The sequence below is a fragment of the Ptychodera flava genome, chromosome 10 (assembly GCF_041260155.1).
Source record: "Ptychodera flava strain L36383 chromosome 10, AS_Pfla_20210202, whole genome shotgun sequence".
Lineage (NCBI taxonomy): Eukaryota > Metazoa > Hemichordata > Enteropneusta > Ptychoderidae > Ptychodera > Ptychodera flava.
Genome location: NC_091937.1, coordinates 30,534,035 through 30,548,143, shown reverse-complemented (window position 1 = coordinate 30,548,143; position 14,109 = coordinate 30,534,035). Strand labels below are relative to the sequence as shown.

Below are 14,109 nucleotides of genomic sequence, written 5' to 3'. Positions count from 1 at the left end.
CATACGGCTAAACGAAAATGATGTATGCGATGTTCAGAGCGAATTGACGCTGATTCTAATAGCTACATCAAGCATTAGTGCATTTCAACGGCGCGTTTTCAACGACGACAGCAGGATAATTAGTTCGTCTGTCTGTAAAGTGACAGTTCTGATAATCACAGCCAGGTCGAACTGCCACTCAAAAATTAGTGTTTACGCCGAGACGACTGTGCGCACTTGCTTTTTCAATTTATCTCGTCATGGAAAGAAATTTGTAGAAACTCTGTCTATACTTTCTTTCTTCTTTGCTTCCGCAAAACCAAAGTTGTACTTCTGCTGTTGTATGGCGAGTGGAAGCCTAACTTTATGCATCATAGCAATTAAGGTAGAACGCGCCTTGGGGACACATATTCGGACTCTCAAATTTTTACAATTCTTTTCTGATCTACCATGTGGGGGCTCATTTTAAAGCTCTTGGAAAAAGAAAACCTTTCATCGTCTTAGTTTTTCGAAAATCCAAAATTTTGTTTTCCCCGTAGAATTAACACAGTTTTGTTTTCCCCGTAGAATTTACACAGGGATGGCGGCCATTTTGAATTACAAATATCGCAAAATGTTGCCCAAGGTTAATTTGTTTCGCTAGTTCCAAGCTTTGCACGGTGACCCCTGATTTTTATTGTTGATTTGGTAAGAGAATGTATGAAAGTTTCATTTAGGAAAGTTTGAGCAAAAGTTGAAGTCTTTCATTTTCGAGGCGCAGGGCTCTTACGAAGGGTACAGCCCTGCGTAGAGCGACGGATCTTCCAGTGAAGTCATCATCGATAAGCGGGGAGTTGAATTCAGGGTCTCCGCCTTGCCATAAAGCGTCATATCCTACAATAGCTATATTTACTGACAAATGTACTAATCCCAGAAATCGTTGTTACAGTTGTATAAAATCGCTGGCAGTAATTATACCCCGTGCCCTTGTCACGATTACATGAGATTATAAATTTCACTCGAAGTGTTGTACTTCTGAAATCATTTGCAATCGTAACTTCATGTTCTTTTTAGTATGTGTATACTTGACCAGTGACGTCACAATGATTCGGAGGAGGTTGAGTCAACTTTTACGGTAAAACTGCGACTTTCAGCCAATAACATTCCTGCGGCCACATGTTTGTTAGATCAAGAGGCAATCTAAACAATTTTCAGTCATTCCAACAACATAAAAACCTTCTGCGCCCAACCTCCTTTCGAACATGTCAGTAAGCCTGAGACTGGGGTACATTTTTACTCGAAGGTGGCTACCATAGCAATTCACATGTCCTTGGTAATGTTTTATTCATTTTAAAATTCGAGTGAAATATTCACATTTTACTTATTGGTTTCTTACAGCCGTACAACATGAGCGCGGGCCGAGGAAAAACAAGAATAAACCAACGGACGAGAGCAGCTTCAGCGTCTCGGCACTTCAACTGCGAACGCCCGAATTCTCCCGAGTGCCTTCTGCGATGGATTACGTCACGTCGGCGGCCTCGTACTACGGCACTTTTTATCACAGTCTTCTGTCTGCGGAACAATACAACCTGAATCCCCTTGCCTTGGACATGACCTCAAGACTGAAGATGGAGCTCGGGGAAAACACCCTTGACATGAAAATCGCGCCGGAATGCTTGTCGGAGATTGCGGCACGACTGCTGTTCATTACAGTGAAATGGGTGAAACATATGCCTTCTTACCAAATATTGCCTTACAGAGACCAGGTAAGAAGAAAATCTCTCTCTCTCTCTCTCTCTCTCTCTCTCTCTCTCTCTCTCTCTCTCTCTCTCTCTCTGTCTCTCTCTCTCTCTCTCTCTCTCTCTCTCTCTCTCTCTCTCTCTCTCTCTCTCTCTCTCTCAAATCTGTATTGACCACCACAAACTTCATAGACATTTACAATTGTAACGCATCATGAATTAAACGGGCAGACCTATTCGTCATCACAGACGTTATCATGATTCGTTCATTACGGCACCAAAAGTTGATTTGTAAGTGTAGGAATGGTTCCATAAATCGAGTTGAAAATATAATCGTTATCTTACGGACGAGACATAAAAAAGTAAACCTATTAGGTTCTTGTAGTGGAGTAATCGGATTTTGATGCACTCCATATGGAGAATGTATGATGTTAAGCAGTATTATCAAGCTTTTCCTATTTCCGGACCAGTTTGTCACCAAATGTGCTGACAGAAATGCTCGCAGTAAAATGTATTCAGAGAATTAATCAGATAAAAACGAAATTGTTCAAGGAGATCATGATTGTCTTGTTTCGACAAATAGTTTAGATTATTTGTTTACATCATATTGTTTACATGTTGTGTCGGTTACTTTATTGGTCTTTTCCGGGTCTGAGTAGAAGAGAACTTCAATCATGAATTGTTGTATGACGCCGATTTTATTGCTTGTCAGGTTATTCTCTTGGAAGACGGGTGGAGGGATCTTTTCCTGCTCGGGCTCTCACAGTGGTCGGTGCCGCTGGACGAAAAGACGCTTCTCTCCAACGCCAAGCTGGACTCGGAGAACGCCTCCCACGACAAGATTTCCCAGATTATGTCGGAGGTGCGGAGCATGCAGGACAACGTCTGTCGTCTCCAGAAGATGGGGCTAGATGCAACAGAATATGCCTGTATGAAAGCGATAGCAATGTTCAAATCAGGTACGTCCTGGTGAATGCGATTCCTCACACAACATACATTTCTCCGCCTCCTTGTTTGTCTCTGTTTATCTTTATCACCGTATCCTCCTCACTCTACGCTTTTATATCTGGGGTTTCAGGTTCAAGTGGGCTGATGCACGAAATATATTGATTCTCAAGGATACGACGAGCTGAACTAACATACAAACTTTGACATGCTGAATTTTCAGAGTCTCTTCGATCGACTAAAATTCCATCATACAGAATCCTTCCACTACAAGGAAGCATTTTGAAACATTTTTAAAATTTGGCGGGTGTGGTTTCATTGTGTCACAGTTGTGTTCTTCCCTCGGTTACGCCACAAATACGAAGCAAATGTTGCAAGATCTCCATATTTTCGTTTATGCAACTTCATCGCCAGCCTTCAGAGTAACACTAAATGATTAAAAGTCGGAACTTTTGCTTTTTTATTCATAGTTATGTCTGCCCACTTCCATTGAAAATAAATAATTTTGAGGAGAGCGGTTGGCACACGCGAATGGCTGTGATTCCTGCACTAATAGGTCCTGTAGAGGGCGCCCTCGTAATATACTATAATAGGCAACCGCCCAAGGAAAAATATGTGTATAAAAATACAGAGCTGTTGTCATTTTTGACCGAAACTTTCCTCCCTTTTCTCTGACACTTTCAGAAACCCACGGTCTGCGTGATCCCCACCAGGTGGAGACCCTACAGGACCAGGCGCAAGTTATGCTGGGAGATTATCTACGCAACCAGCACCCGCGACAACCGGTTCGCTTTGGGAAACTGCTGCTCATGTTGCCGGCCATCCGCGGCATCAGCGCGAGGACTTTAGAACTCTTGTTTTTCAGAGACACGATCGGAAGCATTCAAATCGAAAGACTTCTTTGTGACATGTTCCAAAACAGCTAATGTTACTCTCCAGCTGCCATATTGCTGTTATTTATTTCTTCATTTATTTATTTATGTCATTTGTTTATTTATTTATTTATTTTATTTACTTATTTTTCCGTGGATTATTTTCATTGCGGTCGACATCATTGTATATACATCGATGACCTTATAGTATGAAAATGTAAAATCATACTCGTATTTTAAATAACTTAGTATTCACCTTTTCTTTAGCCGGGTTCTCTTCTACTGCGAAAAGGCATCATTAATTTGAACTCCTTCGAACATGCCTGCCAAAATTTGAATATGTCAATCATGATATAGCGCTGGAAATACCCAAGTCGGTATCACGTTGATTAATAATAACATTTCCAAGCATGCTCACAACTACCAATGTTTACGCCAATGGGAATTTTTTTTTAATCTGTAAGGGTAAGACAGAGGCAGTATTTTTTAAATATTACGAATAAAATTGATGAAAAGGAATTTTATGTCCAAGTGTGTGTTGTGTTTTAGTACGCAAGTAGCTATCTTATCATTTCTAGCGACCTGTGATGGTGAGAATAATGTGAGTGCCCGGTATCAAACTACACGCTCCGAAACACGATCGCACAACATTCGTCCAACCCTACACATACCCATAAAAGAAAATGCCATGGGACAGTGGGTAACCAAGACACGGACGAAGACCTGTTTCGAGCGTATAGATACTATATGAATTTTCGATCAAATATACATTGATCAAAAAATGGACAAGATGTCATCAAGATTGATTTTTGAATGAGTCTAGTGAAAAATGCTACAACATGAGAGACTTCAAGAAAGGTGGATCTCACACGTTTACGCTGTCCGTCTCTATACTTAATCCTGCTTATCCGTTTGCTGTGAAATGCTTTTCTCTTTATGAACTAGGGATATGCGAAAAATGACTTGCCCTTTCTTTAAAAAAAAACTATTGTGGCATACGGGATGCAAGTAAATTGTACCATTTGGAGTCTCAGAGTCTTTTCATGCCCATCACGTGACTATTGTTCGGGGAGAGGGAGGGGTACATACGACATATCAGTGTGCGCAACCAGAAATTAATCATTTACACGTTCGCTCAATGAGTAAAACACATACAACTGATGCTGTGTCATCGAAATTGACATATGACACCATGCTTAGCTAGTGATAGGCTACTTAAGTACCTTTGGAATAAATCGAACTTTGCAAATTACGACGTGTTCGTAGAAATTCCTTCTTGCCCTTTCTGTTTCACGTTGGGATTATCGCGTTTATAGTGCCAAAGGAACGTGATAGGCATAAGGGTCTATTAATTTCCGCTATATCCGAACTCGACCTGAAATAATATGTGTGTATGCAATTACGAGGGGCCGAATGTAAAATGATTAATTTACAAATTCAAGCTTAATTTAAAGATATAACAGATCTAAAATGTATACACAGAAAAATTATATATATATATATATATATATATATATGTATATATTATATTATATATATTATATATATATTATATATTATATATATATATATATATATATATATATAATATATATATATATATATTGGTTTGTCTGTGTATGCATTTTCCATCTGTTATATCTCTAGAATATTAGCGTAAACGTGTAAATTAATTATTTTACATTCGGCCCCTCGTAATGCAATACCAACCTACATACAGTGTTCGACAATGAGAGTATCATGGATGCACCGAGGTATAGATATCTCGGTAAAGTTTGGAGAACATGTGTTGTCATATTAATGTGATCAATTGATGAGTCCTGGCGTCGAAGCCATCTCTTTACATATGAACGAAACAAGGGATTGAAGTTGACGGCGCAGGCACCTAAAAATCAAAATAGAACCCATACTTTTGATGATAAAGAATGAAAGTCACTGTTAACATAGTAATTTTTTTGTCGATTAACGAACCAAATACAGTCGCCATTCTCCGAATTAATCCAATGAGGTAAAATTGTGCTCTTTGTTTTCCAAAAAGAAAGCTAATCAACAAATATTCCCCGTTTTCAAAAACGATTCTACACGTAGAATGAGTTACAAACATTTAATAATTTTAACATACAACATTTTCTTCCTAGTACTGTGTCCGTTGAGAGAGACAATGTATCAAACTTTCAAAGTTTCTCGATAGGTCAATATTATCCAAAATATCAAGGAAATTCAGCCGAAGGTACAAAACTGATATTATCTCCACTGGCCATCTGATGTAATTCACCTTACAGATCCTTACACAGGCACACAAAACTTTCAAATTTTCATGGGTCAGTTGGTTGACGCAGTTTCTATGGGCCGGTCAACTTGAAGTGTGATTGACCATATACATGCCTTTAGTGTTCTTGATAAAAGCTGCGTTTATACACAGACAGTTGAGAAAGACGATACGAATCTTCCGCAAAGAACAAAAGAACTGTGAAGAAGCGACGAGCTATCTAGTTTGGAATAATTTCTCAACTGTCTATGGTTTATATAAATATTCATTGGGGATAATTGACGAAGAACCACAGACTGATAATGGGATATATGAAGACTATATGACTAGCTGTAAAAGTGGCGGTCTTCAAAACTCTCTTTATAACATTAAGGGGTTTTCGATGATTTTTTCCAATCTACTAATTCTTACACACGTTACATATCCTCGTCCTTTATAAACGCAAGATCTGGAGACTGATTAAATCTAGTGTGGAGGGGATTCTCATCTTACGTATCGGACTGAGTCTCATACATTCACCCAGGCAATGTACATCTTTATCGGTAGTAATTCCATGCGAACCCACGAGAAATGGTGTATAAACAAACGACCCTGTGAACGGCAAACATTAGCGTCTGAAAACGTGAAATAATATTTCTGAAGCCTACTTAAGTATGCCATTATCTAAAAATTTGTCAAATGAACCCTGCAGCATCCTGTACACGGCCAAGGGTATATTCGACTCAGTCAGTGCCCTAGTAATTTGACGCTTAGAAAACGTTGGCGCGCTTTTGGAATTTACTGATACATACATACCAGTGTGGTTTGAATTGCATTGTAAATATATTTATAACAATAATATACGTACTCATAGGGTGGGAAATTCAATGTCGGATACATTCGTCGATAATTGATGTTATTTTGTCGTGGAACAGGTTACTTTAGTTGAAAATGACAAATTGAAAATGTATTTTGAAGGGACGTTCCTCAACTTTATTGGGTAAGTTTATCTGAAATAGCAAAGGTCATATGGAAGTATAGAAGGACCTCCCCATGCTAGGTATGAATCGATGTACATTCCAATTTTCTGAATGCCTGTATAAAATTGTTCAAAGTTTTCGGTATCATGAATATATAGCCTGTATCCGTCGTTCTCTCTCTCTCTCTCTCTCTCTCTCTCTCTCTCTCTCTCTCTCTCTCTCTCTCTCTCTCTCTCTGTGGGTTGTATTTTATCCGTGGGGGAATTGTTCATGTTTTAAAGATTTTTGGAAGAAATATCAACTATTCGCCTCCTTGCAAAGGCTAGTATGATAAATGTAGGTTTTACAAAGTGCTGTGTTCGGTCTACTTCCAAGAGACACATCGATCCAAAACTTTGAGGATGCAAACATCAACTGGAGATACCAAACTGTAAAATTAAATGAGACGAGGATGAGACATGACCAAAAAATATATGTACAGCTTCACATTCTATCGAAGGACGTTGGACATCGAATTTTATTTAGTTGTGGCGTTCTCTTTAGCGGTTAAAATGATCGATCGCCGTTGTCCTGCACAACTTAAATTCTATGATGGGTAAATAATTAGAAAATTTTGGATACCTTTCCCGATTGCCACGCTATGTTCTTTAGTCTCCCTCAGTGTGTTGCGTGTTCCACTGGCTATGATGAATTACCCAATGTGATCCGAGATACATTTATCCAACTTAAAATGTGTAATTACAGCTTCCGGATGAGATCTTAAACGTCAACGAGAATCAAAAGCGAATTAATCAAGCACTCTCCCCGTGTTTTATTGATGCGATGCGTGCCAGAATAGCCGGGAAAATGCGTTGAAATATTAGCATGGGATGTAGTTAATGTTCTATTGAGAAGAAACGTGTATGCCTAGCTGATGGACAATCCGAGCGAAAAAACTAATATCCTTCCGTGCAACATAGGACGACAGCAATTTGTATATAGATACTCATTCATCGCTTGGTAATCTTTTGACAGCAAGGGTAGGTGCAGAAGAAACTTCCGCAAGGAAAACTTTAAACGCTTTGTAGATAACGACCGCCCAATCTCTGCCGACCATAATATTGACATGAATGGTATTTAAGAATATTTCCTCGTCAGTATTGCGTGAAGAGCTTATCCCGGAATTGCAAACGGGGGGATTAGATTGATGTTAAGCGAAAAACCGCACTTCGGCTAAATCTGTTAAATATGGGCAACCGTGAAACGGACAAACACGGTAATTGTAACATTGAAATGTACACGTGTGGTCAATTTCGCTCGTTTGTGTCTGCTCATAGCCGTTTGCCAATCATACCATGAAGTAATCCAGCGAATCAAAAAAACCGCACATTTCACCAAACGAGCTTATAAAGAATTATAAAGAAACACAATTGAAACACAAACGAATCGGGCATTTTCACATGAGGGATCGCTTTCTCATTGCCTTGGAGCAATATGAGGATGCGGATAATCTGACTAGCGTAATTAACTGCCTGGAAAAAGGGGTTTGCGGTATACCTAATTGTATGTGAGCGTATGTTTCGGAATAAATATCGTATCATGTCGATTTCCGATTTGTTTATGCCTTCCCCATTTGATCACCGCTGGAAATAGACACGCATACAAAGCCAACGAGTCATTGTGAAATTTCATTAATTTCAAACGAATGACTCCATCTGGTCTGAGAGAAGACCCGTTAACCCGGGTAACACCGCAGAGCCCGGGAAAAATGTGTATTTATCAAACCCAGGCGAGATATCATCTCTCTCGTCGTTCCGTCGACTAGTGTGTTCGTTTCATATGAAAGATACATTAACAATGGGGGAGGGGGGAGTCACGATGATCGATACAGTGAATTCTGTTCGAATCACTCTATCAGTATTTATTAGACCCTGAGATACTTCATCGAAACGATCACTGTTAAATTGTGCGTAGTAGAAACGGAGACACCATTAAGAAGATGATTAATCTGCAAAAAAATCTACAGTTTATTTTCATCGTTATTGGCCATTAATTTTTGTATTTGTATAACACTCGATCGCGTGCTACTTCGCCTTGACACGACGATTCAATGCATGGCCGCTACGCGTTTCAGTTTCGACAGCAATGCCACTCACTATATGTTTCGCTAATAGCACATTGTTTCTTTCAGCATATAGCGCCTCTCTCTCTCTCTCTCTCTCTCTCTCTCTCTCTCTCTCACACACAACACACACTCTCTGTCTGTCTGTCTCTCTCTCTCTCTCTCTCTCTCTCTCTCTCTCTCTCTCTCTCTCTCTCTCTCTCTCTCTCTCTCTCATTTCCTGTCGCAAAGTTGTAACATAAACAGTAATTCAAGTAAATCTACCAAAAACGGCCTTTCAGTGTGTAACAGGTGATGCTTAAAACTCAATTATAGAACGGCCAGCAACAGTTTCTCTTTCGTATTTATTTGTCAACTTTGAAAATGAAGCACCTACTCTTCAACTCTCCTTTCCAAAAACACTTGGACCGACCGATCGATGGATACAGACCAACTGACGACCAACTGACAAACATGCAGTCTGGGAGACTGTTGAATGGACGGATGGATGGCTTGATGAACGGTGGATACATGGATGGACGGACGGATGGATGGATGGATGGATAAATACACTGTCGAAGTGTCTGACAGATAGACAACTTGACAGGTGTATTCATGGAATTTAATGCCATGGATATATAGATGAACGGGTATATAAATTGATAAACAAACTTCCTGATAAAGAGAGACAGAAAGACGACAGACCGGCAGTATAGACAGACTTCCGAACAGAAAGGCATGGGGCACTGTAGACAGATAAGCGCCAGATGAACTAAATAAATACATGTGTTGATAAATACTTTCATACAATGCATACACAGACATTTCAAAGGTCAATCAATCTGAAATATACACATACGTCCAAAACTTTTATTCATTATTTGTTTGATTTGGAATTGAATACGGAAAGCACATGCATGCAAGTGTAGTGTTGGAATATTTCACCACAAGCATGTGGCGCTGCATGAAAAGGTACAACAGCTGTCGTGACCAGGCAGTCGGGCGCGGCGGAGAATAAAGCGGGCATCTCGCCCAATTTTACTCGTTTTTAATTTCATGGAGATTGGTGTCACGGAGCAAATCTGTTGTTTTCGTGGCATCACCGGTGTTCATTGATTGCATTGAATCAGATTAAAACTTATGACTGATACTACATGTAATTTTAAAATTGTAATTGTAATCGTTTTTTCCCCCCGAAAGAATCCAGACAACGTCAGGTGTCGCCACCCTTTGGACGACTATGCTTGTGGCATATCTCCGTCCTATTGCAATTCACATTGGGTTTAATCACTTTCTACTCGAACTCGTCAGATTTGATTTGATGAGTGATGTGCTATGGTTTCGTAACGATATGTGTGTGTGTGTGTGTGTGTGTGTGTGTGTGTGTGTGTGTGTGTGTGCGTGCGTGGGTGTGTTGGTTGGTGGGTATGTATGTATATATATATATATATATATATATATATATATATATATATATATATATATATATATACATATATATATATGTGTGTGTATATATATACACACACTCACATTATATATATATATATATATATATATATATATATATATATATATATATATATATATATATATATATATATACATATGTCTGATGCACGATTGCGTGATAGTTTCTCCCATTTATTCTGAAAATTCCAGTGTTTGACGAATGAAATTAGTACAATATTAGACTTAGAATCTGTCTCCGTCTGTATGTCTGTCTGAGTGTCTGCTTCTTTCTCTCTCTCTCCCCTTCTCTCCCCCCCTCTCTCTCTCTCTCTCTCTCTCTCTCTCTCTCTCTCTCTCTCTCTCTCTCTCTCTCTCTCTCTCTCTCTCTCTCGCCTGTACACAAAATGTACAATTCGAATTATTGCAGAACATATAACGAGATAGGAAATTTACTCCCAACGCCTGGCATTGCCTATTAATCTCTAAGTGCACTCATCTGTTTCACCAATGTGTCTGCGATTGTCTGACTGTCTGTCTGTCTGTGTGTCTGTTTGTCGCTGTTTCTCTCTCATCCGTATGTATGTATGTATGTATGTATGTATGTATGTATGTATGTATGTATGTATGTATGTATGTATGTATGTATGTATGTATGTATGTATGTATGTATGTATGTATGTATGTATGTATGTATGTATGTATGTATGTATGTATGTATATGCAAACATGCATACCTACATACATGTATATATCTATCTGTCTATCGATCGATCTATCTATCTATCTATCTATCTATAAATTAATTACTCGATCGATATATCTATTCATCTATCTATTCATACAATCACAATTTTATCATTGAAAGAGCCTAAATAGTGCCATTCAACAAGCACACTGGAGGCGCTGAACAAAAATAACTATTCAGCATCGACGGAAATCCGCTAAAATAGAACAAAATTGAGAATCAGGAAACTGGATAAAACTGTGGATATCAACGAACGAACAGTGACATGAAAAACTTGGGAAAAATTTAAGAAAAAAAGGCTATGTGCAAGTCTAAATTGATGATCTTTGGACTTATTTTTAAATGTGTGAAGGCACGCGCAGTTTTTAATGTCAAGGTATAAAGTTAATCCATACCGTAGAAACAGCATAACTGAAGGGTCAATTTCAGAATGACTCGGATGGTTCGTAGCGATATAAGGTTGCATACGTATATGATGGAACAGCCGCGTGAAACGCAACTGTTACAAAGTAAATACGTTTACATACTGGCAGCCAGTTGGAGCCATCTATCTATCTATCTATCTATCTATCTATCTATCTATCTATCTATCTATCTATCTATCTATCTATCTATCTATCTATCTATCTATCTATCTATCTATCTGTCTGTCTGTCTGTCTGTCTGTCTGCCTGCCTGCCTGCCTGCCTATCTATCTATCTATCTATCTATCTATCTATCTATCTATCTATCTATCTATCTATCTATCTATCTATCTATCTATCTATCTATCTGTCTACCTGTCTGTCTGTCTGTCTGTCTGTCTATCTGCCTGCCTGCCTATCTATCTATCTATCTATCTATCTATCTATCTATCTATCTATCTATCTATCTATCTATCTATCTATCTATCTATCTATCTGTCTGTCTGTCTGTCTGTCTGTCTGTTTGTCTGCCTCTCTGTCTATCTATCTATCTATCTATCTCTCTATCTATCTATCTATCTATCTATCTATCAGTCTGTCTATCTGTCTGTCTATCTGTCTATCTGGCTGTCTAGCTGTCTGGCTGTCTCTCTGTCTCTCTGTCTGTCTAGCCGTATAGCTGGCTGTCTGTCAATCTGTCTCTCTGTCTACCTGTCATCTATCCCTCCGTCCCTGAATCAATCCATCTATCCATGTATCTATTTGTCGGTCGCTGCATATCTGTCTGTCCACGTTACAATTACAAATCGTTCACCGCCCACCTAGCCAATCTACTGACACTACGACAGACGTCCTCATTCCCTGTGCTCCTTTGCACTATCATCCAAACACCCTCAAATTTTTCAGGATAAATAAAATAAATCATTCGATTATTCGAGTTCTAAGGTCAAAACGGCATTATAATTTTTCATTACATGAGCTAAACTACCTTGACGTCACTCCACCAATCCTCCACGTGTAGAAATTGATAAAGTGGACGATCTGTCGCCTGGGGTTAAGTCTTGAATTGTTAGTGTAAGAACAATAGGAAGATGACAAATGAATGATTATAAAATGTCACATAAACGGGTCACTAATCGATCAATTTGTAGAAGTTTACGCTTTTGATATGTTTGGTCTTCGATGAGTGATTTATAGTGCAAACGCCAGACGGCGTCATGAAAAATAAAGACGCGGGATCAACCCGGGGTTACGTCGATGTCGCAAATTACGACATTTTTGCAGAATAATTCGATAAGTTGAATGGTGGGTTATTTTGATTCATGGCTGTATTCCCCCGGAACATGCTTGCCTCCGATGCCGACACACAAGATATACGGTCCGCCTGAGTTTTATGTCGAAAATCGCATCACTCAGAGACGAGCACCGTTTGTCCTTTGCGAGAACACATGCTCCGACGCTGTTTATGATTGGAATGCTAACCAACCTGTTGAGTTCAAATAACTTGACGATTTTTTCGATAAAGATGCCTCAATACGAAAATGAAAGTTTTTTACGTTTGAATTCGTTTTGTTGGTAACAGAAAGAGGGGTTAGAGTAATGGCCAGAAAGTTGTAACAGTTATTTATTTTTACAAGAGACTATTTTACTCCGTTAACGTTATGCCATTTCCATCCAGGCGAAACACATACTTTTGTTACATTCTACCAGTCCCGACTTTTCAAATACTGCATGGATATTGTAAATGATTATTTTTCTGCGGCAAGCACGTGTACCTTGGTTGGGAAGAGTCTTCCTGACTGAACAAGGCGTTGACTTCCAAAAGGTAGTATGCACCTCGAAAGTGAAAGACTTAAGCTTTTGCTCAAAATAGTTCCTTAACGAGACTTTAAACTGTTCTCTCGCCAAACCATGAAAGAAAATCGGAGGGTCACCATGCAAAGCGTTGTATCAGAGAAAGAAATTACCTAACATTTACCGATTTTTGAACTGCCAAATTGCCGCCATACCTGTGGTGAAACATTTTCTTTCTCCAAGAGCTTTAAAATGAGCCCCAACAAGTGTTAGATCAGAAGAGAATCGTAAAACTTTGAGACTCCAAATATATGTTAATGTTTAGTGAACTTTTCATTGTGTTTAAGGCACTTAAACGTTATTTCAATACAGTTGGTCTTTATCTCATTTGTTTGCAAAATTTGTTGATTTCAATAATGTGTTTTTTGTTTATTTTTTTGTTCATTGCGTTATATATGCTGTTTATGTATGTTTATGGAGGGACGATTTTACATGAGCGCCGGTCACCTGCCAGTGCACATCCTATCTGGACTTCGGTCAAAGCCTAATAAAATACAATAAAATAGAATAATATGGAACTCAGGCCGCAAACACATTATTTTTCGCTACAAAAAGGCATTCTTGAGAAGTTCTGTTTAACTCAATAAATCAAAACTTAATTTCGATAAACCTATGTTAATTGGATTTTAAAACTACGTTGGAAAATTTTGCATATTGTAAAAGTTAATATTTATTTATTTGACTATTGCCTTGTCATTGGCCTTCATGAAATTTTATGGTTATTTGCTAATCGGATTATTTGGTCAAGCAAGAGAGAAGCAAAGTTGTTAACCGAAAACGACATTTGGAATGAAAAACAAGAAGCTGTGCTCAATCTGGAGATTAATGTTGA

The 14,109-nt window shown here is 38.7% G+C and overlaps 1 protein-coding gene across 1 annotated transcript in view; it reads left to right on the top strand.

Moving 5' to 3' along the window:
* Window positions 1-4,033, top strand: part of LOC139142484 (nuclear receptor subfamily 2 group E member 1-like) — a 31,742-nt gene extending 27,709 nt beyond the window's left edge. The window contains exons 3-5 of the mRNA XM_070712422.1: window positions 1,357-1,724; window positions 2,410-2,656; window positions 3,327-4,033. Coding sequence (XP_070568523.1) covers window positions 1,357-1,724; window positions 2,410-2,656; window positions 3,327-3,568 — 857 coding nt within the window. The 3' untranslated portion in view covers window positions 3,569-4,033. The remainder of the gene's footprint in view (window positions 1-1,356; window positions 1,725-2,409; window positions 2,657-3,326) is intronic.
* Window positions 4,034-14,109: the final 10,076 nt, after the last annotated feature.